Below are 27,527 nucleotides of genomic sequence, written 5' to 3'. Positions count from 1 at the left end.
TAGTTTCCAAAACAGAGCAACAGGTAAATAGAACAATCTTCCTTATGATAGTATTATGCTCAATCTTTCCAGAGTTGATAAAAATATAATGACTGTAATTCATTAAACATAAACAAAATACACATATATATCTACAAATCATTCCATACACACAACTTTATCCCAACAATTAGGTAAATACACACAAATGATTTGGACTGTTATCAAACATTAACAAGACATCTAGATTCTGGGAGTTTAGATGTGATATTATTATAATTTTGAACTCTGCTAATTATAAAGGATATTATAATTTTAGGTTTGGTTTAGTTCTATAACTACCATAACATGTTATTAAATGTTACATGTGGATGTTGCCCTGACATCACAGGATGCTTTCATATACAGGAGAGATGCTGTCGTCTGCATTAATTATGTCTGGTATTCTGTTGAACTGGGCTGCCTCTCAACATTCTCACCATATATATTCTCTATCTTTTCTTAACTATAAAATATTCTAGACCTATGTTGTAACATTTACAACTTACTGGGTTAAATTGCCACACATTAATGACCTTTCCTTACACCAACAACACCATTATTTCTCAATAATTTTAATCTGTCAAATTTAGTTTGATTACTGCCGCCGAGCTGATAAAGGCATTGCAGACTGACACTTGACAGCTCTGAATGTACGTACATCACGGTCCTCCGAATTTAACTAGTCGTACTGCACTCTGTGAATCATACCAGCCTCTTCCCCACTCACTCCTACTTTAATCCATTAATTATAACCCACTTTTTACATACATTAGGTTTTTTCACACAACAATTAATATTTTTTACGCAAGATCTCGTCGCAGCCTTCCAGTACTAACTATGCACTCGCAATGTCTCTTTGGATTAACTTTAACAAAAAAATTCTTTATGACACAACTTGCTCACACAACCAATACCTCATAAAATTGATCAAGTATCTTAAAATGTAATATTAAGAATTACCTTCAATTAGTTGTCCTTTCTAACCCGATCGCTTCTTTCTTCGATGAGTCGTCCGAACCGTAATACTGTCGTGATATTTGTCTACAACCGAAACAATCTTACATCTGGCATCGAGATTTGTGAAATGAAAACAAATCCGTTTTTCTAAAGTAAGACTAAAACTCCGCTTATAAACAAGAAAGTTAATATTAGTCTCATTTGAATAATAAAGTTGTTTTATTAATACGATATTATACAAATATATATAATCAGGTTAATAATATCATTGACTGCCGCTGCGCCGCACAATATTACAAGATGATGTTAGGGCCAATGAACTGACATGTCAGATCAAAATCAGATTCAGAGATTGCGACATAATCAAAGAACGTGATGAGTCATAACGGATGTCAAGTCTTGAGGTTCCCCAGAATTAGAGGAAAGCCACCGAGCTAGCACCTACAGTATTCTGAGGTAAGCCACTGACAAGAAACAATATTCATTTTGGGAGGCGATATAAAACCTTATCTTGATATGCATATGATTTTAGTTACAGTGCGGTAGTGCTAAATCAACTTCTCAATTAAGTCATCCTAGCTGATGAGGGAAAATTCTGTAATGCCCTCATATATATATATATATATATATATATATATATATATATATATATATATATATATATATATATATATATTTATATATATATATATATATATATATATATATATATATATATATATATAGTTTTATTTTTCTGGGATTTATATAGCCATTTCTCCCTTGGCTTTGTTGATGTGGTATATCTAGCAAGCAAAAGTTGATGTTATTGGAGTGAGGGGAAATGTCTCCCAATGGATACAGCATTTCATAGCATCGCCATCAGGAAGCAGAGGGACAGTATAAGGGGTAGCTTTTCAGAATGGGTGCAGGTATGGAGTGGGGTCCCACAAGGAAGCATCTTGGGTCCAGTGCTCTTCTTGGTGTTTATCAATATACTTGAGACCACACAGGCAAATGGAAAACTCTTTGCTGATGATGCTAAAATCTACCAGAGGATTAAGAGTGCAGAAGCTGGCATGATCCTGCAACAGGACCTGCACAAGTTGAAGGAATAGAACCAGAAATGACTACTCCAGTTCAATGAGGAGAAATACAAGGTCATGCACAATGAAAGGAATAACCAGGGATACAAATATTACCCAGGACCAACCACTCTGGACAAACAGAAGAGGAAAAGGATCATCATTACCAATGACCTAAAACCCTCACAGCAAGTAACTAAGGCAGCAGCCAAAGCCAACACAGTGATTGGACTCCTGAAGAAAATAATGACATGTTAGGATTTTGAGATGTTGCCAGCCTTTTACAAGAGTCTAGTTAAGCCACACCTTGAATACTATATTCTGGCATGATCCCCACATACCAGAGAAGATATAAAGAAGCTGGAGCAAGTTCATTGGAGAGCCACCAAACTAACTCCAGAGCTGACAGGATACACATATTAGCAGAAACTTACCCAGCTAAGTCTCGCTACCCTTGAAGAATGGAGAACCAGAGGGGATATGATCGAAACCTTTAGGATCCTGAGGGGCTTTGACAAAGTTGGTGATGATAACAACCTGCAGTTAGCTCCCAGAGACCAACACCTTCAAACCAGGAGACACAGGATGAAGTTGATGAAGACATGCTACAGAACATCAAAGCAGAACAAGTTTTTTTAACGCCAGGGTAGTAAACTAATGGAACAGTTTCACTGAATATGTATAGTCAGTAGTATAAGTGTCAACATGTTTAAGAAGAGATATGACCAGTTTGAAACTAAATGTAAACAGAGAAGAAGCACCCCTTATGACACTAACTGAAACTTACTTGACAGCCCATTCTCTAGAATTTAAGTAAATTAGGGTTTTATTTGGGTTTGGAATGGGTGTAAGGTGGGTATGATTCTTCATGGTTTTGGATCACAAGTATAGGCATTCGCTTTATAAGGGTGGAAAAGCCTCTTGGTATGTGTATTAACATTGACTTACTGACTGCATTTGTACAACCATTAATTTATTAGTGATATTTTGAAGTTTATTTTATTATCTTTTAAGCACCTGTTTATACATACAGAATTTATTTTTATCTCCTCAGAATTAAGAACATGGAGAATGCAAGGATTAAAGAAAACATTGGGGGCTCCCGCCATAGATATTACTGGGAATCATTTGGAAAAAGAGGATTCTTATCCACAGATCTCATGAGTAGTGGGTAAGTTATTGTAGAGGTATTTATCAAATTGTATTGACAGAGTGGTCCCTAGAAGTTTCTGGAATCTGTTTGGTGTGTATGAAGTGGTTAAAGTTAGAATTAGTTCCATTAAGTGATATCATCCTACAGTGTTTTGAAACAGTCTGCCAGATTTAATAAAACTACTGTATATATATATATATATATATATATATATATATATATATATATATATATATATATATACATACATACATTTTTTTATAATGTTTAAGTTTATATGGCACTTTATTATGCTGTATTGCTTTTGATCCAGTCAATATGGTGGGGGACAGGCATGATCCTTCACCCACGAGATGCTCAGATGGGAAGGACAACAAATGAGTTTTGGGTGGGTTGCCAAAAAACAAAGGCATAAAATCCACTCCCACCCATTCCATCCCCACATTCTCCACTCCCATTCACCCCCTCCCTCTTATCTTGGCTCCTCCTGGATTACAGGTCATCCCTACATCTTGCCTGCTGTCCTGGGTCAGAAGCAGTGTCACAAGACACAGCATATCCACAGCAAGGCTGCTTCATTTATTCGGTGACCCCCCTCTCCATCCCCTCATGCAAAAAAAGAGAACACTGGGAGAAATCCCTTTGAGCTGCATCAAATTATTTTTCACACATACCCCCTCACCCCCCAATCCTCCATCCACTCCCTTCCCTGCATCACAGCATCATCCATACACAACCATTCTCCATTCACTCCTATCTTCTGTCTTCTTCCATCCTTCCTCAACAGACATTCCCCTCTTTCCCAATGCCCCTTTTACCCCATCCATCCATCTCATCTTTGGTCGACCCCTCATGTTCACTCATTCCACCTTTGCTTTCCACACCTCTTTTACTAGTATTTCTTTATTCATTCTTTCCATGTGTCCAAACCATCCCAATACTCTTTCATCAACCCTATCTCCCAACTCCTTTTCCACCCCTGTTCTCCTCCTCACCTTCTCATTCCTCACTCTATCCAGCTTAGTAACCCCTATCATACTCCTCAGGCACCTCATCTCAAATGCATTCAAACTCCTCATCTCTTCCTCTCTTATGTCACATACAATGCTGTCAGCACAATCACTCCTTCATGCAATCTCCTCTTAGCATCCATTCCCAAATGTCTTTTTCTCATTACAATTTTTAATCCCCCAAGGCATTTACTTGCTTCTCTCAATCTACATTCTACCTCCACTCCTCCCTTTCCTGCCACATTCACACCCAGGTATCTAAAACTATCCACTTCCTCCAGTCTCTCTCCCTAAATACTCACTTCCAAACTGCTGCCACTTTCTTCCCTTGTACATCTCATCACCTTACTTTTAACCACATTGATCTTCAACTTCCTTCTTTCACACACCTTCCCAAACTCTGTCACTAACTTCCTCAATTCCTTCTCTGATCCTGTCACAAGTGCAATGTCATCAGGAAATAACAACTGGCTTATCTCCCACTTTTCTTTTGTATATATATATATATAAGATGGGAGGGGTGGGTGGTGAATGGGAGTGGAATGGTTGGGGATGAAATGGATGGGAGTGGAATTATGTCTTTTGACTTAAGCTACCTCCCTTGTAAGGGGGAAAAAGCCCTTGCTATATATATGTATGTATTTTTTCTTTTTCTTTTCTTTTTTCTTCTTATTGTCTTTTGTCTTCCACTTAGGAAGAAATGAGGAAGGATCTTTGGTTACCACGTTGTATGTAGATGTGGTTTACAAGATCAACTTAATCATGGACTATTTCAATACTGAATTAGATATTTTTCATTCATTTTTTGTCTTCTTTGCCTGTCTGGCTTACCTGGTAGGAACATACCCATCTGGGAGTCATTGGACATACCAGAGAAAGAGTAACTGAGCATCACATGAAGAATTGTCACCCCAGTCTTTCACAGGGTGACAATTCTTCATGTGGGCTATCCTAGGGTGACAATTCTTCATGTGGGCCATCCTGGGTTTACAATTCTTTGGTTGTATAAGCTGATAACAATAAGCATAACCCTCATTCAACCTAACTTAACCTAACCTAACCTAATGTAATTTTTATTCCACTGTTGATATTCAGCATACTGGGGTGACAGTTCTTCAGGTGGGATCTCATGGGGTGACGATTCTTCATGTGGGCATTCTGGGGTGACAATTCTTCATGTGACCTGTAACTGACTTGGTAAATATATATGCAGATAAACTCATGATGAGTCCCATCCAACCCTATTATGGGTCACCAACCCATATGTTCCCTATGTGTGGTATTGCTGCAGGACCTGGAGATGGAAATCTCAGGGGCTGAGCAATGTCCCAGTGGTGTGGTTATGCTCCAGCATTCCTCTGAGGTTATCAGCATTCCTCTTCAGTCCCTGATTCAGGCCAAGATGGGCAGTGCCTCCTGGTTTGAAGAGGCAGATCAGCTGAGCTGCCTGACTTGAGCCTTTAAGTCAGACACCCCATGGACTGATCCTACACAATCCATGGCTATCTCTTCCCACTGCTAAGGTTGTGTGTGCATATCCTTTCCCATGACCCGAGGGGATTGCTGAATTAAGAATAAATACTCAATACTTAGTCTCCCCTCATTAGATTCTATGATGGGTAGGGGCATGGGATGGCAAATCCTTATACAGTATATGTATAGACATCTATACATGGTGCTTCTCGCTGGTGTAAGTGAAGCACAGCCATGCCAAGTCAAGCCTGAGATGAACCTACAGCTGTGTTTCCCAACCTTTTTTTCAGGCGACCCCAATGTGATCCTCATGATGTGACCGCAACCCCACTAATCTATTTGTGTTAATATATATGACTAGTTGTTGACTGTAAAAAGTAGGGGACAAGTATAAAGAATATATGTGCAAGAAAGGTAATGTAAGGTTATAAAAGACAAAGTTAACATCATGGTTATTGTATTGAACTCATATAATTTTGCAACGACAAAATATAGCATAAAAGATATCTTGGCAACCCCACTATGGAAGAACTGGTTTACTAGTAGAATGGTTAAGGAATTGAATAGACATAGTAACTATGGTGAGCACAGAAATAATTGGTTGTTTTAAGAGAAGATTAGATGATGTTATAGATAGGGATGACAGGTGGTAAAGGATATAGAACTGATGTTATAGATAGGGATGACAGGTGATAAAGGATGTAGAACTGTCTAATGTAGGTCTTATGGTCTTATGCAGTCTCCTACATTCTTATTCTTATGTATCAGTAGGACAGAGGAAGCTAAGAATGCATATAGTGACTCTCTCTGAGGTAAGGAGACCAGACAGTGCTGAGGTTAGCATCAATGGCTATACCTATTACTGATTGGGTCACAGGATTTGGAGCCTACCTTAGGGAGCTAGCTGAAGGCATATCTAGCAGATTACAGTCCACCATTATGGAAGGTACTGTGGTTGATGAGCATGTGATGTTGGTGAGATTGAATCACCTGTTGGGTTTTATCTTTTTTGTTGCTGTATATGTTCCTGCCAAAGTATATGTACTTGTAGAGAAGGTGTTCTTTACCAAGCTTGACCCTACAGTTGACCAGTGTTCACCATGGGACACATATGTTATAGTTACTGGCACTGATAGAGCTGGCTATGAAATATGTGTTGGTCCCCATGACTCTGAAACCAAAAGCTTTAACAGTTCTCTTCATCTGAATTTTGCAAAGTCCTGAAAATTAAGGATTTGTTCTTTTTTCTTTTTTTCTAATATATATAATGGTAATCCTTTTTCCATAGAGAGGCAGTCAGTACATGGGACCACATCAAAAAATGGATCAAAGATGTATTTTTACCACAAGGTTATCCTGACTCCGTTTCTGCTGACTACCTTGAATATCAGCTTTGGGACACATTTCAGGTAATTTCCACTTCATTTCCATTTTGAAAAACCCATTAATCAGGACCACATACCTAAAGAATATCAAGAAACACAGTTCTCCATATAAATGTGACAATTACCTCATCAATCAATCAATCAGTTCGTTGCCCCTGGTCTCTTGCAGAAGACCTATGGCCTTTGGGTAACTAACAGCAGCCTTCAGGCAGGTTCACAAGTCACTCAGGGAAGATGTATTGTGTTGTTGTCTAAGAGTTGTTAGTGTGGGGCAATGTAGTATGACTCATTCTGTGTCCTCTGTGTGGTGGTTACATCTGGGGCAGTTTGAATCTGTTTTGTGTTGGTACTGTTTCAATGGTGGATGGTGTCCTAACCGCAATTGTGCCAATACAGCTGTTACTAGAAGTGGGAGTTTTTTCTGTGTTACTTATGTCTGGGGGTTATCGATCGAGTATTGAGTTTAGTGTTGTCTTAAAGGGCTTGTTTAGTGATCTGAGTATGTGTTTTTCTGTGGATGTTTTGTGAGGTACAGGTGGTAGGTTGTTATAAATGTTTGAGTAGTATACTGCTGGGTTAGTTTTCTTTTGTTGCATTCTGTTGGTGGTGCATGAGAGATGTAGTGTATTTACCTAGTTGTATTTTACGTGACAGAAGCTATGCTCGTAGTGACCCGTTTTCGTATCTCTCCACATCCAGTTTATTCTTGAAATCGTGTATAGTTCTGGCATTCACTGTTTCTCTGTTCAGTTTGTTCCAGACATCGATCACTCTGTGTGGGAAGCTATTTTTTTTTTTTTTTTCAGGTCTCTTCTGTAACTGTCTTTCTTTAGTTTCTTTTCGTGTCCTCTTGTTTCTCTTTTGTCCCATTTTAATAGGTCGTCTCTATTGAGAACTTCCATCCCTTTCATAATTCTGAAAATGGTCAACAAATCGCCTCTTTCCCTTCTCTGCTCTAGTGTTGACAGCTGTAATTTCTCCAATCTTTGTTCATATGTCAGATTTGATAGTGTGGGTGCCATTTTTGTTGCTGCTCTTTGGATTCTTTCTAATTTTTTTTTTTTTTTTTTTTTTTTTTTTTTTTTTTTTGTAGGTGCCCACATTGATACAGCATATTCTAATTTCAGTCTTATCAGTGTAACAATTATTTTCTTAACCATCTCCTCATCCATGTAATCGAAGGCCACTTTCATTGATCTTAATAAGTTGAAAGTCTCTCCAAATAATTTATTTACATGTTTGTCAGGTGTCAAGTCACTAGAGAGGATTACTCCTAGGTTCCGCTCTGAGTTTACTTTTTTGACTTCCTTGTTTCCAATCGTATATTTTCCTGAAACTCTATTTTTACCTCTTCCAAATTCCATTATGCTACATTTCTTGATTTTAAAGTTCATCTCGTGTCTCCAGCTCCATTCCCATACTTTATCCAGGTCATCTTGCAGCGATCTGCAATCTTCTTCTGTTTTCACTCTCTTCAGTAATTTGGCATTGTCAGCAAAAAAGTTCATGTGGTGTGTGGTGTAGAATTGTGTTCCAGTCATTTTCATGTTGTATTCTATTGGGAATATTTTGGTTTCTGCATGCAGGTGTCCAACTATCATACCTATCTTTGAAATTGCTTAGGAATTTAGCTTGGGCTATATTAACATCTGAGCTATTCCAGGAGTTAATCAAGCTATATGGAAAGCTGTTTATCTTGACTTACTTTTTTGATTTGTTCATCATGACAGTGTATTTATCTAATTGTAGTATGTGAGAAAGCTATAGGAAAGGGGAAGGATGTTTTTTGGACTTTTATGGATCTGCGAGGAGGAGGAGAAATAAGGAAGGATGAAGTGAAGGCAGTTGTTAAGATGATGAAAGCAGGTAAGGCACCTGGTCTGGATGGATGCCATGCAGAATGTCTAAAAAAAAAAAAAGGAGGTACAGTGATGGTGGACTGGCTGGTGAGGTTATTTAATGTTTGCTGGAGAGAGGGTAGAGTGCTGGAGGACTGGAGGAGTGCCTGTATAGTTCCACTTTACAAGGGGACAAGTGTGAGTGTAGTAGTTTCAGAGGGATTAGCTTGTTAAGTGTAGTTGGGAAGGCTTATGGGAGGATCTTGATTGAGAGGATTAGGAGAGGAACAGAGGGAGTAATTGGTGAGGAACAGTGTGGATTTAGGACAGGTAGAGGTTGTGTAGATCAGATTTTTGTGGTAAGACAGATATGTGAGAAAGCTATAGGAAAGGGGAAGGATGTGTTCTGGGCTTTTATGGATCTGGAAAAGGCTTACAACAAGGTAGACAGGAAGGCACTGTGTGAGGTTTTGTGGATATACGGGATAGGAGGAAAGCTTCTAGGAGCTGTCAAGAGTTTTTACAAGAGTAGTAGAGGATGTATCAGGATTAGAAATGGAGAGAGTGAGTGGTTCGAGGTAAAGGTGGGACTTTGTCAGGGATGTGTTATGTCACCCTGGCTGTTCAACTTGTACATGGATGGGGTGGTACGAGAGGTAAATGCAAGGGTGGTGGGTCAGGGATTGGAGATGGTTAAAGAAAATGGAGAAAAGTGGGAGGTGAACCAGCTGTTGTTTGCAGACGACACTGCGCTTGTGGCAGTATCGGAGGAAGGATTGAGGAAGTTGGTGACAGAGTTTGGGAGAGTGTGTGAAAGAAGAAAGCTGAAGATAAATGTGGGTAAAAGTAAGGTGATGAGATGTACAAGGGATGAAAGTGGCAGCAGACTGGAAGTGAGCATTAAGGGAGAGTGACTGGAGGAAGTGGATAGTTTTAGATACTTGGGTGCAAATGTGGCAGGAAAAGGTGGAGTGAAGGTGGAGGTAGAATGTAGATTGAGAGAAGCGAGTAAATGTCTTGGTGGATTAAAAAGTGTAATGAGGAACAGACATTTGGGATTGGATGCTAAGAGGAGACTGTATGAAGGAGTGATTGTGCCAACAGCACTGTATTGGGCAGAAACATGGAACATAAGAGAGGAGTTTGAATGTGTTTGAGATGAGGTGTCTGAGAAGTATGATGGGGGTTACTAGGCTAGATAGAGTGAGAAATGAGGAGGTGAGAAGGAGAACAGGGGTGGAAAGGGAGCTGGGAGATAGGGTTGATGAAAGAGTATTAGGATGGTTTGGACACAAGGAAAGAATGAGTGAAGAAAGTCTAGTAAAAGAGGTATGGAAGGCAGATGTGGAGGAGTGAACATGAGGGGATGTCCTAGGATGAGATGGATGTATGGGGTGAAGGGGGCTTTGGGGAAGAGGGGAATGTCTGTTAAGGAAGGACGGGAGAGGACAGAAGACGGGTGAATGGAGGATGGTTGTATATGGATGATGTTGTGATGCATGAGGTGGAATGGGTGAGGGAATGGGGGGTGAGGTAGTATGTGTGAGCAAAATTTGATGCAGCCCGAAGGGATTTCTCCCTGTCTTCTCCTTTTATGCAATGGGGGGACAGAGAGAGGGGGGGGGTCACCGATTTAATGAAGCGGCCTTGCTGTGGATGTGCTGTGCCTTGCGACACTGCCTCTGACCCAGGGCAGCGGACAAGGTGCAGGGATGGCCTGTCATCCAGGAGGTGCTAAGATAAGAGGGAGGGCAGAGGGGAGTGGAGTGTTTTTATGGATGGAATGGGTGGGAATGATTTTATGCCTTTTTCTCTTTGGCTACCTACCTTGTAAAGGGGAAAAAGCCTTGGTATATGCATATATGTTGTATACTGGAAAGGAGCAAAACTAATGGGGTCCTGCCTCTTACTCTCCAACATGTATACATTAGTGACTGAATTGGTGAATGGTGGGGTTGTATAGTGACCCATGATTGAACAACACCTCTCTATCAATATCCAACTAATGTCTACTACAGCTTGTCACACCTCATATACCCCTTGCCAAATCACAACATGGTTTTAGACCACTACACCACACAAACACTCTTCTGATAGATCTCACACAAAGAGGTTTTGATGGCATTAGTTCAGATAAGCCCCCACACAGAATACTTCTTATAACACCAGACATTAGTAAAAAAAATTATACTGTTCCCTGACACAATCACATTCACAAAATATACAAAACAGACATGCACAATAATATCAAAAGATAGCTGACCAGTTATTTGGCAGGTAGATATCCCTGTGCATCATATAATGGCCAATCATTGCACACCAGAAACTTTAGGAATGGAGTACCTCAGGGCCTAGTCCTATCCCCCACACTCATTAATCTATACATGCATGATATACCCACACCCTAGAAATACAAATCTCTTCTTATGCAGACAAAATAACAATTACATGCACAGACTGCAATGCAGATATAGCTGCAGAAATACTTCAGCCATACCTTGACATACTCAGGACCTAGTTCACCACAAACAGACTCAAAATAGCCCCAACCAAATCCATAGCCACACTTCTCACCAGCTAGACAAAAGAACACAAATATATATACCACACCTTTTTATCAACAACACCATAATACCAAATGGACACACACACCTAAGATTCTTAGAATAGCTTATGATACAACCATGTCATTCAAATAATGCATCACAAACACAAAAACAATATGCACACGTAGACTCAACATACTTAACCACTTACAAGTCAAATTCTTGCATGTAGCATTGGCTGCCATATGTACAATTCATCACACTACTCACATTATGAAATATAAAGTCACTGCTGTATTACTCATTCTCTTTTACTCTGATCAATAATAAACAGAAAATGTGATCAAACCAGTTCACAGAATCCGGGGGGTAACTCATGTACAAAACAATATGTTATCAAGATGCCGATGCCAGCATCCTCGTGTACCCACTCACGCCTCATGACACTTATGTAGGCATCATCATACCGAAGTGGTTAAGTCACTTGCAGGTACAGTATTGGACAAAACAAAGAAACTACCACTACAGTATAGAGACAGTATGTATGGTCAGTGATGAATTATGAAGCCCTGCATGGGCCCCTAAGACACACCACAACACCCTACAGACTATACAGAACAAAGCCCTAAAGACAATTATAGGCTGTACAAATACAATACAGACCATCTAAACCATGAAATGAAAGTCCTTAAAATTAAGGATCACCTTGACATGAGAGGCACACAAACACTTTCCATAGCCTCTACAAACACAGCCCACCCCCTACACTAAAACACAGAACACCCACACATGCCAAGAAACATCAAAACAACAACCAAATACCTAAATCATGTACAAATACTCTCTTCTCTTCCTTCATAACCACCAGACACCAGCCTCCAGAAGCATATCCATAATCGTATCACTCATTGCTCTATCAACAAACTGAAAAACAACACATTGCTCCATGCCAGACCCCATGATATCCATCCCTCTAAATCCCCCTTTCCCTGAGAGGACAGAGTCCATCTGACCAGACTGTGGACTCTAATTTACCAAGATGTAACACATTTCCCCATACTATACAACATATTATGGAGGACTACATTGTACACAATATACATTCTACAAGGAATTTGTGGGAAAACCCTGTTCCTGCCATAGCATTCTTCAGAGAGATGGGATGGCTCAGCTAGATAGTCTAGGGAACAACAACAACAACAACAACATACAGTTTACAACCTAAGTCAATTCTTGAACATTACAGGTTATGTGCAGTAGCTTGAACACTTCACTTTTGCTACACAGCACCCTGGAGGCTTCAGGTGTTGGTAAAGAAAATGCCTCTGCACTCTCAGCTACACTTGCTTGGATGCTGAGGGATGTTTCCTTCATGTTTGCCACCATTTTGTTTACATATGCTAAGAGGTACAGAACTTCCAGTTTGGAATGCTACAGAGAGTTGGGAAAGAGAAGAGATCAAGGGGGGTGAATATAGAAAAGATAATATAAAGAAAATGGGAAGGGAAATTGGACAGTAAGAGCTAGGGAGGAGATAGAAGAGAGTGATAGTTATTTGTAATTATTTACATGGCTTGGTCCATTGCCTCTTACTTGAGCAGTGTGATGGGGGCAGTGATACTAAATTAGTTAAAAAACTGGATCATAGGTAATAGGATTAGAGAGGGTCTACCCTACCTGTAGCATACGCTATTACTGATATCAAGGTAGAAATTTCTCAGTATATTGTTAGTTATGTTAGTTCATCACTGTTAATCGAGATATACACTATACAGTACTTTTTCTTTCATTTGCAGCACCCACATGAGCAGCAATTGCAAACAGTGGCGATTGTTTGCAGACTTGGCAAATGATGTAGCTTTAACCCTGAAACTTTTTAGTCCCATTATACCATTGCCATTGAACTTAACCATGAGCCTTATCGGTATCATACTTGCCCTGGTCAGTGCACCAGTTGTGCCTGCTAACACAGCTCTAGCATCACATCAGGTATAGTAATGATTTTTCTGTAATGATGAGTTTTAATACATTTAGTGTTTGTTATTTTTGTATGAAGTTTGTTTCTTCTAGAATTTCATTGCTGCTAGTTTGGAACATAATGATTGTTTCATTAAGGTTCACCAACTGGTAACTTGATGACCCACAGTGTCTGGCAACAGTCCTTAGGCCCTCCCATAGATCTCTCTGTGAAGAAACTTTGAGGTGTTGTTGTGATGAAAGCAGTAAGAGGAGGGGAACTGTTGCTGGTTTAAGGACGTCAGCACATTAAAGATTTAACTTTTTGACAATTTTGCAAAAACTTGTGGAAAAATAATTTGAAGTAGGCACAACATACTGGTGAAGAGTGTCATACAGCATAATTGACTATTTCTAATTGATTTTCTAAAAAAGTATCTCAGGCAAGCAATGTCCCTAATCAAAGGAACATGGCATTAGACCAGCTTTTGATTTGACATTTACATTTGGTGCTTTTCTTATTTACATGAAATTTTAGAAGGGTATATCATATGTATGTCAACATACTGAGAGTGAGATGTGAAGGCAAGAAACTCAAAGTAACACTTCACCGAGTATTGCTCAAATATGGCTGTTGACACTTTATTTTTCCCCCTTTATAGTTTGGGTTATTATGTAACTAGGGACTGTGTAGAATGTTATGAATGGCTCATCCCTGGTGAAACAAAACTCCAACATGAGTCACTGTTTCTGTAATGCCCCAGGGGTAATGCCCTGGTAAAAGCCAATAAAAAATCTTGGGATAAAGTAATGTAAATGTGAAAAATATCACTTACAAAACAATGCACTTCATTTATGATATTCAATTCATTAGTATCTATGTATTTTTCATCTATATTGCTAATAGATTTTTCATACAGAGAGTGAATTTTTTGTTTTATCTTTGCAGCTCAGTATCTTGGTAACAGTATTTTTGTCACATTTATGCTTATAACTCAGAAACTTCTTTCTCTATATAAATTAGTTTTTGTTTATACAAAACTTATCCTTTTTTTCTAAATTGCCTTGTCAAATTAGGTGTCTAATGGTAGCACTATAGGTTTTAGCAATACAATTATACAAACGTTTTTACAAAATGTGGGTCTTTACAAGATAATCAACAGATCACTGTTTTTATTAGTTACCAAGATATGAGAAAAATTAAAGACATCAAATCATTATTTACTATTATTATTATTATTATTATAAAAAAAAATTCAATGGATTTCCATAAAAATTGGCACATCATTTTTTTGCTGTCTACCATTTACAGAAAAAAAGATTATCAGTCAAGCTTAATTATTTTAATAGATGCATGTGGACATCCTTAATAGCTTCTGTGAGAAGGTGGAAGAAATACAGTTGAAGTTGATAGGTATCTTAGGATGTGGTCTGGAGATTGTCTCCCCTCAGGGCTGCACCTCCATATGTATGGGCTTTGAAAATGCAGAGCAGGGCCATGATTTTTTCTGTTAGATATCTTACAGAACCATCACAAGCAGGTATCTCATTGGTTCAAATTTGTAAGACAAAAGGATAAGGACAGCAGAGAATTCAGTTATTAAAGCCTGTATGAATTACTCTATATGTCATTTTCTAGGACAGTACACTGCATTACACTGTAACATATGCCTTTGAACTTAAACTCAGTGGGTTTACTTATATTTGGCATGTTTCTTGAATTTATTATGAGTTGCATTGCTCTCTACCCAAGTGATGCACTGAGAGACAGGAACAACCCTACCTCCATGAGATGTTGAGATGGGAGGGGTGTTAGTTGGTTTTCATTGTGTATGAAATGAGTGTGTGCTTTGATTCAGCCATCCCCATTATAATTGAGGAAAGGTCATATATATCTGTGTACACAAACACACACAAGAAGACCTGGACGTGGTCTGGAAATGGAGTAAAAAGAATGAAGAGAATTTCAACATTAAGAAATGTAGTATGATGGAAATTGGAAAAAGCAAAAATAGAATCTCGGGTCAATATAAAGTTGGTATAAAGGAAGTTAAAAAAGTAAACTGAGAAAGGGACCCAGGAGTAATTATCTCAAACAACATGACACCAGGCAAACATGTCAACCAAATAGTTGGAGAAACTTTTAACCTAATAAGATCAATGAAAGTGGCCTTTTTTTGTTGTTGTTGTCGTTCCCTAGACTGTCTGTCCGAGCAGTCCCGTCTCCCCAAGGAAGGCCACAGCCGAAACTGGGTTTTCCCACAAATCCTTTATAGAGTGTATGTTGTGTTGTTTGCGTGCATGATTGTGTATAATGCAGTCTTCCATTATGTGTTGTATGGTATGGGGTGAAGTGTTACATCCTGGGCAGCTGTTCACAACACGGTCGTCCAGCCTCTTCTGGTAGCTTAGAAGTGCTGGGTGGTGACCGCATCGCAGTCTGGCCAAGTGGACTCTGTCCTTACGTGGGAGAGAGGATTCAGAAGGGTGGATATCAGGGGGTCTGGCATGCAGCAGTGTGTTGTCTTTCAGTGTGTTAATGGAGCGGTGAGTGATATGATTATGAATATGTTTCCGGAGGCTGGTCCTGGAGCTGCAGCGTCTACGTCGTGGGACCACCCCCCAACCCCAAGAGTTGGGGGCCAAACAGCAGCAATTACCCCTGGCCATCAGCTCTACGCAGATGGCACCGATCCCCAAGGAGGAGCTACGCCTACCTGGGGGAGTACCACAATCCTTTTTTTTTCCAACACACAATGTTACGTTTTTTTCTGCACTGAGGGGTCATTTTCCGGTGAAAGTGGCCTTTGACTACATGGATGAGGAAATGGTAAAGAAGATAATAGTTACACTGGTAAGACCAAAATTGGAATATGCAGCATCTCTATGGACACCTAGTACAAAAAAAAACATGAACTGGAAAGAATTCAAAGAGCAATGACAAAGATGGCACCAACACTTTTCAATTAATATACGAACAAAGATTAGACAAACTAAACTTATCAACCCTAGAACAAAGAAGAGAAAGAGGTGATTTGATAACCATTTACCGAATTATGAAAGGGATGGAAATTCTTGATAGGGATGACCTACTGAAATGGGACAGAAGAAATACAAGAGGACATGAAAGGAAACTTAAGAAAGACAGTTACAGAAGAGATCTGAAAAAAACAGCTTTCCACACAGAGTAATACATATATGGAACAAACTGAAAAAAGGAAACAGTGAATGCTAAAACTATACATGACTTAACAAAAAACTGGATGTGGAAAGATGCAACTGCAGGTCACTACAAGCATAGCTCTCCTCCTGTAAAATACAACTAGGTAAAATAACTATCTCTCCTTGATAGAGATGACTTACTGAATTGGGATAAGAAAAACACAAGAGGACATGGAAGGAAACTCAAAAAGGATAGTTATAGAAGAGACCTGAAAAAACAGTTTTCCCCACAGAGTGATGGATGTATGGAACTATTAGATGAAGTAAAAGTGTGTGCAAAAACAGAACAAGAATTTAAGAGCAAATTAGATATGGTGAGATACAGAGACAGGACACCATGAGCATAGCTCCCCTTCAATAAGATACAACTAGGTAGGTAAATACACATACATTATTGCTTGCACCAATAATTTTCCTTGTCTATGTTAATGAGGTGATGAGATGTACAAGGGGAGAGAGTGACAGCAGGCTGGAAGTGAGCATAAAGGGTGAAAGACTAGAGGAAGTGGATAGTTTTAGATACTTGGGTGTGAATGTGGCAGGAAAGGGAGGAGTGGGGGTGGAGGTAGAATGTAGATTGAGAGAAGCGAACAAATGCCTTGGTGGATTAAAAAGTGTAATGAGAAATAGACATCTGGGAATGGATGCTAAGAGGAGGTTATATGAGGGAGTGATTGTGTCGACAGCACTGTACGGGGCACAAACATGGAACATAAGAGAGAAGGAGTTTGAATGTGTTTGAGATGAAATGTCTGAGAAGTATGATAGGGGTTACTAGGCTAGATATAGTGAGAAATGAGGAGGTGAGGAGGAGAACAGGGGTAGGAAGGGAGCTGGGAGATAGAGTTGATGAAAGAGTATTAGGATGGTTTGGACACAAGGAAAGAATGAGTGAAGGTAGATTAGTAAAAGAAGTGTGGAAGGCAGAGGTGGAAGGAGTGAATATGAGGGGGCGTCCTAGGATGAGATGGATGGATGGGGTGAAAGGGGCATTACAAAAGAGAGGAATGTCTGTGGAGGAAGGATGGGAGAGGACAAGATTGGGGTGAATGGAGAATTGGAGAATGGTTGTGTATGGATGATGCTGTGATGCATGATGGGGATGGGGGGTGAGGAAGTATGTATGAGAAAAAATTTGATGCAGCTCGAAGAGATTTCTCCCCGTCTTCTCTTTTTCTGCATGAGGGGATGGAGGGGGGGGTCGCCATATTTATGAAGCGGCCTTGCTGTGGACGTGCTGTGTCTTGCAACACTGCTTCTGACCCAGGGCAGTGGACAGGATGCAGGGATGAACCATCATCCAGGAGGTGCCAAGATAAGAGGGAAGGAGGAGGGTGGAGGGGAGTGGAATATATAGGAAATGGAATGGGTGGGAGTGGTTTCTATGCTTTTTTCTTTTTGGCTACCCCCCGTGTAATGGGGAAAAAGCCTTTGGTATATATATGTATATAGTTTATGGTTTCAGAAATTTAATGGTTACTCTTTCCCTATTGTCTGTGTATAGGCTCGGCGTGGCAACCTCGCTGATGTTCAAGCCAAAAATGGAAGTCAAGCAAAGTTAGTCAGATTGGTTGCACTTGGTCTTTCAGCAGGGCTCATCAGCCATGTCAGCCATTCTTTCCAGTAAGAATTTACTCTTGAGTTTTTGCTATTTAACCTCCTCAGGTTGCATGATCACTATGCTTGTGTCAGTAAATGACAGGATTTTTTTCTTTATTTATTTTCATTTATTCAATTTTTTTTTATTATTATATATATATGTATATATATATTTAATATGGGAGGGATGGAAAGGGTGGTGAAGGGGAGTGAAATGGATGGGTATAGGTATGTGCCTCTGAATTAGCTACTTTCCTTATAAAGTGGATAAAGCTCTTGGTGTGTGTGTATATATATATATATATATACATATATATATATATAATATGGGAGGGATGGAAAGGGTGGTGAAGGGGAGTGAAATGGGTGGGAATAGGTACTGTATGTGCCTCTGAATTAGCCACTTTCCTTATAAAGGGGATAAAGCTCTTGGTGTATACATACATACATACATATATATATATATATATATATATATATATATATATATATATATATATATATATATATATATATATATATATATATATATATACATACATACATACATACAGTCAGACCTTGCCCAACATAACTTCACTGTGCACGAAATTTCAAGTTTACACAAATAGTTAGATATCCCAGCAATTGCCAAACATGATAATGATTCATGATAGCACAATTTAAATAGCCTGCCAGGAACCTAACCTATTTTTCCCATAAGACCTGTTATTCACCGAACACAAATTTCATCCTGTATGATGGGCTAAGGAATGTAACAATGGTGTCAGGCGAGGTCTAACTGTGTGTGTATGTATATATACATATATATATATTTTTCTTCTTCTTCTTCTTCTTCTTCTTCTTCTTCTTTTTCTCCACTTCCATCAGTCATTTCCCTGGGTTTATCCAAACAAATACACCTTGGCACCAAAAATGTTGGCTGTTTTTGTTTAACAAAAAAAAAAGAAATATATATATATATATTTTGTAGGTACAAGGTTATTACATCTTTCATCTTGATGGGTCTCCATATCTTTGCTAACTACAAAGCAAAGAGAATTGTAAGAATTGAAACACTAAACCGTCCACGTCTACTGATCCTCCTCGAGAAGTGGTTCAGTGTAACCAGGATTCCTAGTGTCGAAGAAGCAAATAAAAGTGAACCTCTTTTCTTTGGTGCTGCCTACAAGCAAAGTAAGTTTAAACCTATGTAGGACAGACCTTAGATAAAATCAGTTTGGTTTCCCTTTGTAGCCAAGGGATTGTCTTTGTTGGAACTTGCCAGTACCGAGGAAGCTAGCAATTGATGATGATTGGCTCTGCTATAGAGCTGTGTCTTGTTTTATTACTTTTTGCCCAGTGAATGTGGCAGGGGTAAAGGTGACCCTTTATTTCTGAGGCACTGAGGTGGGAAGGGGGATGGTTGAATGGGTTTTGTTTGTTTATAATATGATTGTGTACTTTGACGTGACCTCCCCTCCCATATGAGATTTGTTTACTTTCCACACCACCTCATTCATGATGACATTGCACAACCCTGATGCAGTTTTGTCTTCACCTCGGATCATTCATTCTCTCCACTCCCTACCCCCATGCAGTTCTGCTAATCATATAAAAACTTTAAGACACCCTCAAGAAACTTCTTTTTATCACATATATCCACACCACATTATATAATGCCTTTCTGTCATCCCTGTTGTATGTCTTTTCCAAATCCATAGAATTAAGGGTAAATATTTAATAGACTCCCACATCACCAAGATTGATCCATTAGGTCTGAAAAACTAGGGTTGATTTTTACATAAAATCAACTATTATATGCAGATATATGGTAAACTGTTTTGCAATTTTTTCTATTAATATCCAGCTCTCATTGTTTTCCTGTTCCAGATTATCTTCCTTATGGATTTAGACTCAAAATTGGGAGTTCACTAAGAGAAGCTTTGAATTCCATTGGAGAAACAGAGGCCTTTCATCAGTTTCAGAATTTGTATAGTTCATTCAGACATGAGAATTACATGGTGAGTTATATTAATATAGATTTAAACTAATTTTTAATGCATTTTTAAATATATCTTAATTTTATTTTATAATGTATTAACCCGTAAAATCCGATGACCCCTCAAATCAATTCGTCTCTGATGACGAATTTATGACCGAAAAATAGAGTCTTACCAAATTGAATAAAATTATGCTTAACTTCTTTAGAATGCTCAGGTGCACCGGCCAAGACACATAAAAATCATATACCCACTCTAGGATGGCCATGAGAAAGGTCGGAATTTGTAGATCTGGTGCAAGAATCAGTAGCGGCAACTTTTACTACCAGACTCGGGCGGCGTGCTATGGCATGCTCAGACGATCCTGCACGATGGTTGGTATCAGTGCAGTTTGGTTTCAAGCACCTTTTGTACCAGATAGATAGAGCAAGTTCTTAGGGACACCATAAATGTACAGAAAAAATTATTTGGTGGATTTGGCGACAAGGAAGAGTGGTTGAAGGTGTATGAGTCTTTCTGTGCATGGCTGATTTTGTACACACTATTGTGTAATGTGTTGTTTTTACGCAACCACGCCCACACATACAAAAGCTTCCTCATAGTTCCTTGAGGCATGTTTACACTAATATCACACTGATTGAGGTAGATAATCCCAATAAATAAGATGCAAAGCACTCCTGAGTCACCACGTATATCAACGCTCTACCGCATGTATGAAAGCACTAACTGGCATCGTAGCATTCTCTGGGCAGTGTTGACAAGTCAGACAAACTTCCCTAAAAGTATGAAAGCACTACCAAATCTAGCGCGATTTCTGTAAGGGGTTGAATATCGTGCTGCCCAGGCGGCATATCGGTTCTCCCCAGTGCTGCTTCCTGGGCGGCATATCGGAGTTAACGGGTTAAATTCTAAATGTAATATATCTTTTAAATATACTCAGGCGAGAGGGCAATGGATTGTCAGATCATTATCTGATTGAAGGAAAATTGTGAGTGGATATAGATACAGGTTTATTTATTTTTATTGATTAATTTATATATTTACTTGTTCATATATTTTTTCATTTCAACATTGTTTAATATTTGATATTTTTGTTTTCCAGCTCCTTGCTGATTTCCAAAAGAAGAAAATCTTCCTAATGTACCATGAAAATATATCACCAGAGGAAGAATTTAAAGGTTTCTTTGTAGCGTATCTATGTATGCTGCACTACATTAGCATGGAAAAGGTAGGTTTATTGTTAAATTTACATTATGCTTTTGGTCTTAGGTGTGCTAGTACTACCTTACCTGATTTAATCACTATTTGTAGATCATCAAAGATTGCGATTTGTAAAATCATGTTGTGGTATACTGACATTAACTGTTGACATTTATTATACCAAAATTGCTCTCTGGTCGAACATGTTAGAGTTTTCTTACTTGTGGTGGAGGCAATTCAAATTTTGCCTCACAAGTGAGTGTGTTCTAATCACATTTTTCATTATATTCCTTGCTTGAGAAAGTCCTCTGTAAACAAACACTGCCCTAGCCCTCTATGAGGCGGAGAGATATTGTGATATTAAACTCAAGAACCATAACATGCAAGTACAGTCAATAGTCCCTAAGCAGTGATACTGATAGCAGTGCTGATTGAGTGCATTTTGTTTAGAAAACAATGGCCGTAATCCTAACTTAAAGTACCTGTTATATTGAGACACAAATATTGCCACTATCATAACACTATTGTTCCCCAGTGAACTACTAACTCAGCACAGATCACCTCAAACCCTCTTAGCCATACACCACCAGCTGTTCTGCATTCTGTGCCCAAACTCTTATTCAGTAATAAGAATGTATTAGAAACAAGGAGATTTTTGCATTCCTTAAAAAAATTGATAAAAAACATGTTAAGCATCATCAAATACAGTATAAATGTGAAATAATGTATTCTTACTTTTGATTGGACACCAGTTTGTCATGATTCTTTCAAGTATGGGGAATGTCTGTTGAGGAAGGAAGGGAGAGGACGGAAGACAGAGGTGAGTGGAGAATGGTTGTATATGGATGATGTTGTGATTGCATGAGGAGGAATGGGCGGAGGGGGTAGTATGTGTGAGTAAATTTTGACGCAGCCTGAAGGGATTTCTCCCCGTCCTCTCCTTATATGCAAGGGGGGACGGAGAGGGGGGGTCGCCGATTAAATGAAGCGGCCTTGCTGTGGATGTACTGTGTCTTGTGACACTGCTTCTGACCCAGGGCGGTGGGCAGGGTGCAGGGATGACCCGTCATCCAGGAGGTGCTCAGATGAGAGGGAGGGTGGGAGGGGTGTGGAGTGTATTTAGGGATGAAATGGGTGGGAGTATTTTTATGCCTTTCCCTTTTTGGCTACCTCCCTTGGAAGGGGGAAAAAGCCTTGGTATATGTATGTATGTATGTATTGACAACCTGTAGAAGATATGCCCCATCAGCTTATTTGAAATGCAACAATTAACAGATGGGAATATGCAAAACAGAATGTCTGCTGAGCAAAGAAGAAATGGTTCAGAAGATAAAAGTGAATAAAGAGAGATTGTGAATGGACAAAGGAATGACTTAACCCAAAAGGATGTTCTTTATATCTGTTGAAAAAATAAAAGATAGATAAATAAATAAATAGATAAATAAATAAATAAATAAATCTGGATGAGGATTGGCAATGGTTGGGGGTTGTCATGTATTGAAGCAGTGGAAGTGTACCAGCTCCATATGTTGGGCTCTACTGTGGAGGTCCTGTATCTTGCTGCAATGCCATAGCAGGGATGATCTTTCATCCTTGAGGTGCATGGGACAGGGAATAAATGGGTTTTTGAATGGGTGTGGGGTGATTTGTTTTGACTTAGCCACCCCTCTCAAAAGGGGAAGAAGGCCCTTTAGTATGTATGTCAATTTTTTTTAATTTCTTACTACTTTCTCTCTTTTTTTTTTTTTTTTTTTTTTTTTTTTTTTTCCCAGAATATTCAGATTGCCAATGTGAACACGACTGGGATGGAAAAGAGCACTCCTGGTGGTGAAATAATCAATAAAGTGAAGACCTCCTCTCATGCACTATACCAGGATTTCAGGAAAGCAGCCATAGAAAAAGGCAGGTATACAAGCAAAAGTTTGAGAGCCTTGTGTTCATTTCCTAAAATAGTAGAAAATGGAATGGGTGGGAGTGGTTTCTATGCCTTTTTCTTTTTGGCTACTCCCCATGTAGGGGGAAAAAGCCTTTGGTATATGTATGTATGCATAGTTAAGTACCATGTATATGTGCTTCAGTATGTGGGGGACTAGTGGTGGGTAATTGCTAGTGTTAGTTTTGCAGGATGGATGACATAAAGAATCTTCTCCCTGTTTCCCATTCTCAAGAACCATCAAGCCCCTCACTACCATATGGAGGTGCAACCCTAAGAGGCTACCACTCAATCTTTAGACCAGATCCAGGATCTCTCTCACCTTAAATTGTATTTCTTTCACCTCTTCACAAAAGGAAAACTGACATCCAGTGATTGTTCTCCCCCCCCTCCTCTTCCTACTACTTTCAATCCACAATACAGAAACAGATAGCAGTCCAAAGTTTCTTTCTAGGGAGATCTATGGGAGGGTTTAAGGGCCACTAGGTTGGAGGTTTCCCTGTCAGTAAATTTAATCTTGAGACAACAATTACTATTGTCCATATTCAGTTTTCACCCTACTCTCTAAATTGTATGATACTCTTGATTTTCAACTTTATATTCTTAGTAGTCACCATCTCCTCTGAGAACTACTCTTTAAAGTTGGCTTGTAGAGGAAGCAGGTTTTTTTTTTCAAGTTTAGTTTTCCATCCTCTTGTTGCAGACATGGTTCAGTGGCAGAGCCCTTACATACCTAAGTGGCGCACCAGGGCAAAGTTCCTAGTGATGCCCCCCTTCCCCCATTACCACTTTGCATACCCAAAAAATTGTATTTGATGTCCCTATTTCAGAAATGTCAAGGGAAAAATATTTCATATTCTGTTGATTCTAACACAAAATTTGTATATTACAGTAAAATATTCAGGGCTCCTTTGACATTTTTTTTATTATAATTAACTTGTCAGCCTTGTGGGCGGCATGTACAGACTAGAATTGCCGCCCCTCTAAATGTGCTGCCCCAGCATATGCCCCCCCCCCCCACATGAAGGCCCTGTTCATTGGACACCATTATCTAATGAATTTTCTTCCTTGATGGATAGCTATATTACAAAATACCACTATTTCTCTGTGAGTAGAGATTTTACTCTAACATAGACAAATGGTGTGTGGCTTCAGTACATAGGGGTGCCCCAAAACAGTCCCTAAAGCATTGGGGGTAAACCAGTTTAGGTTGTCAGGCTGTACTGTAGATGCACTGTGTCTTACTGCATTACTTCTGACTTGGACAGTAGGCAAAGGACAGGGATGGCCCTTCATCCATTAGGAGCTGAGATAAAAGGGAAACAAATGAGTGATGGAGGATGGGAGCTTGCATTGGTTCACTACCTTCCTTCTAAAGGGGGAAGAAGCATTTTGGTATATAGATGGATAGATAGATAATACTTTTAAAAGAAACCAAATTAATTTTTGTGTCCAGAATTTAATTAGTATTTCAAATCTAAATACTTTTTTTTATCTAAATGCTTTTTTCTTAATGTAAATACTTTTTCTTTTTCTATTATTATTATCATTATTTTAGATGTATATTTTTTATCTATTTATTCATTTTATTTATTATTATTATTATGTTTTTTTTTTTTTAGGTTGGAAGATGGATCCAGTGCATTTAAGTCCAGATGAATGTAGATATAGATTTACACAAGATGATTTCATTCAGGAAGATGAGTATACAAGAACAAACTGAGAAAGCCCTTACATCTGTATCATCTTTAGAATTCCCAGCTCCAGCTTGGCTACTAACCCTATAAAGGCAGTTCATTTCCTCATGTATAGAATACACCTCTCATGTTTGAGGTAATTCAACTTAGTGCTCTTGGGCAAGGTAGAGTCCAAAGCTTTGATTTATCAATAATCTCATACTGATGAATTTTAGTCTTCCTGTCTGGTGCATTATTACATAATTATCTCTTTTCCACTGTTGTTTCCAAGGTCACTTTTCTTCAGAAACTTGTAACACTGCAGTACTAGATTTATTTATTAATTTGTTATTCTTTATTATTATTATTATTATTTTTAATTATTATTATTATTATTATCATCATTATTATTTTTTTAATGTCTTGCCCTTTTTCTGTACAAATATGATCTGTCTTTCCTTCCACCGTGAGGAATTATAACTCCTCTCCTGATGCCTTTCCACCTGCCTAGGTTACAAAGGAAGTCTCAAGACTTCCTTCTACATCAATACTCGACTTAAAGTGGGTTAACTCTCGATTGTTGTCTTTCCAGAGTGGCCCCACAGTGGGCATTTAATCTATCTATTTATTTATTTTTTTATTTTTTTTTTATTGATCTTGGAAATAGGTACATACATGTAAATAAATGCAAAATTTTGTACGCAGATGTTGAATATCTGAAATATGATGATATCGTTTAATGTCACAAAATCCCCCCCTATTGGAAGGCTAGGACGGTGCCCCTCACGGAGGACTTTGTAACATAGAATTTAATGAACCATACTCTTGGTTCAATTTCGATGATGGCAGGATTCGAACCACCATCCCCTCGACCTTCACCGCAAGTAACGATGCCCTAATGCACTCAGCCAGCAATCATCTGAAATCTGAATGAATAGATATGTAGATCTGACTTTAAAATGACTGCTGTAATGAGAGTGTATACTCGTGTTTGAATTTTGTCAGGAGTATATAAGGATTTTTTTTTTTTAATTATGTTTGGTACTGCTTGAATATATATATATGATAATGTTGTGGGGCCTTGCTGTGGAAGAGCTTCACCTTGCTGCACAGTCCTTGACCCAAGTTGTGTGATCAAGTGCTGAGATGAGAGGGAGCACGTGTGAAATATAAATTGACGCAGCCCAAAGGGATTTCTCCTTGTCTTCTCCTTTTCTGCATGAGGGGACAGAGAGGGTGGGTCACTGATTTAATGAAGCAGCTTTGCTGTGGATGTACTGTGTCTTGTGACACTGCTTCTGACCCAGGGCAGTGGGCAAGATGCAGGGATGACCCGTCATCTAGGAGGTGCCAAAATAAGAGAGAGGGAAGAGGATAGAGGGGAGTGGAGTATGTTAAGGATGGAATGGATGGGAGTGGTTTCTATGTCTTTGTTTTTTGGATACCTTCCATGTAGGGAGGAAAGGGCCTTAGATATATGTATGTATGAAGGGCATGTGCAACTTTCATTTGACCACCCCCTTATAAGGGGGAAAGGGCCTTTGGCATGTGATATGTATAATCATTTGAATATTAATAAACTGAATTGTTTACATATATATCTTAGCATTCCATTTTTTGTAACCTCTTTGAACTTTTTCAAACTTGAGTCTCTCAGATACTTTCTTATGAGTAGGCTCATCATTCAGGATCACAAGATCTTAGAAAACATGATCTTCTTGCAAAGATATCCATATTGCTAGACACTTCAGGGTATCAAAGATACTCATGTACCAAAAGACCTTTTCCCCCATACAAGGGTGGTGGCTGAGTCAAAGCATACACCCATCCAAAACACATTCATTGCTTTCTCGTCCTAGCACCTCATAGATGAAAGGTTATCCCTATTCTGTGTCACACTGCTGGGTTCAAAGGCAATTCTGTAAGACACAACACATTGGCAGCAGGGCTGACATCAAGAACTACACCTATTACTTCATGATGTGACAACCCTACTCATCCACTTAGAAAAAATGAATAAATAAATAAATGAATAAAAATAACAGCAGACAAAGACATCACTCCAGGGAGCTTTATTTCTCCATTTACAACTATTCTCCATTCATTCCTTTCTTTTACATTCTTTCTTCCTTGCTTTACAGACATTCCTCTTGCATCTAGTGCCCCCTTCACCCCATCATCCACCTCATTTTTGCAAATTATACATGAAAGTTAAAGAATTGAAGGGAGAAAAGGAATTGCAATGTGGAGATCATTGAAGGGGGAGGACAAAATTGACAGAGGATTTTTTTTTTTTTTTTTTTAAACTGTAGATAAGAAGGCATTATAAGGTCATACACACAAATAAAAAAAGACTACTTGTCTGAATGATGAGGAAAAAATAGTTCTCCACACTGATGCATAAACTCTTGGTATAGCTTATAGCCTACAAGCTGAAAGAGCATCAGGTGGAATCATGCATGTATTCAAAACAAGGTATGATACTTGGAGAATGAGTGACTTAAGGACTGAA

General features: G+C 38.8%; 1 protein-coding gene across 3 annotated transcripts; it reads left to right on the top strand.

Annotated features, from left to right (window-relative positions):
* The first annotated feature begins 1,283 nt into the window (after window positions 1-1,283).
* On the top strand, window positions 1,284-26,609 carry LOC143024789 (RUS family member 1-like). Of its 3 annotated transcripts, XM_076183972.1 has the most exons (11): window positions 1,287-1,434; window positions 3,097-3,213; window positions 6,967-7,087; window positions 12,694-12,854; window positions 13,244-13,436; window positions 18,130-18,248; window positions 19,198-19,400; window positions 20,097-20,227; window positions 21,309-21,434; window positions 23,179-23,308; window positions 24,962-26,609. In XM_076183972.1, exons 2-11 carry the CDS (start codon window positions 3,107-3,109, stop codon window positions 25,060-25,062), a joined length of 1,392 nt encoding a protein of 463 aa, XP_076040087.1. In that variant the 5' UTR covers window positions 1,287-1,434; window positions 3,097-3,106; the 3' UTR covers window positions 25,063-26,609. The 3 variants fall into 3 exon arrangements, 2 of the variants coding, with proteins under 2 accessions (XP_076040089.1, XP_076040087.1); XR_012966301.1 differs by lacking the exons at window positions 23,179-23,308; window positions 24,962-26,609 and adding an exon at window positions 20,466-20,580 and having other exon boundaries at window positions 1,284-1,434; XM_076183974.1 differs by lacking the exons at window positions 21,309-21,434; window positions 23,179-23,308; window positions 24,962-26,609 and adding an exon at window positions 20,415-20,550 and having other exon boundaries at window positions 1,284-1,434.
* The last annotated feature ends 918 nt before the right edge of the window (window positions 26,610-27,527 follow it).

Source organism: Oratosquilla oratoria, chromosome 4 (genome assembly GCF_046742065.1).
Source record: "Oratosquilla oratoria isolate Oo_2021 chromosome 4, ASM4674206v1, whole genome shotgun sequence".
Taxonomy (NCBI): Eukaryota; Metazoa; Arthropoda; class Malacostraca; order Stomatopoda; family Squillidae; genus Oratosquilla; species Oratosquilla oratoria.
The sequence above is the reverse complement of the archived record's forward strand: the minus strand, read 5'-3'. Positions and strand labels throughout refer to the sequence as shown.

Excerpts from the sequence above, each read along its gene's own strand:
- LOC143024789 (XM_076183972.1), top strand. The coding sequence starts at position 3,107 with ATGGAGAATGCAAGGATTAAAGAAAACATTGGGGGCTCCCGCCATAGA. Across the intron at positions 3,214-6,966 it reads ACAGATCTCATGAGTAGTGG|AGAGGCAGTCAGTACATGGG; the intron begins GTAAGTTATTGT and ends CTTTTTCCATAG. Across the intron at positions 19,401-20,096 it reads TGGTGCTGCCTACAAGCAAA|ATTATCTTCCTTATGGATTT; the intron begins GTAAGTTTAAAC and ends TTCCTGTTCCAG.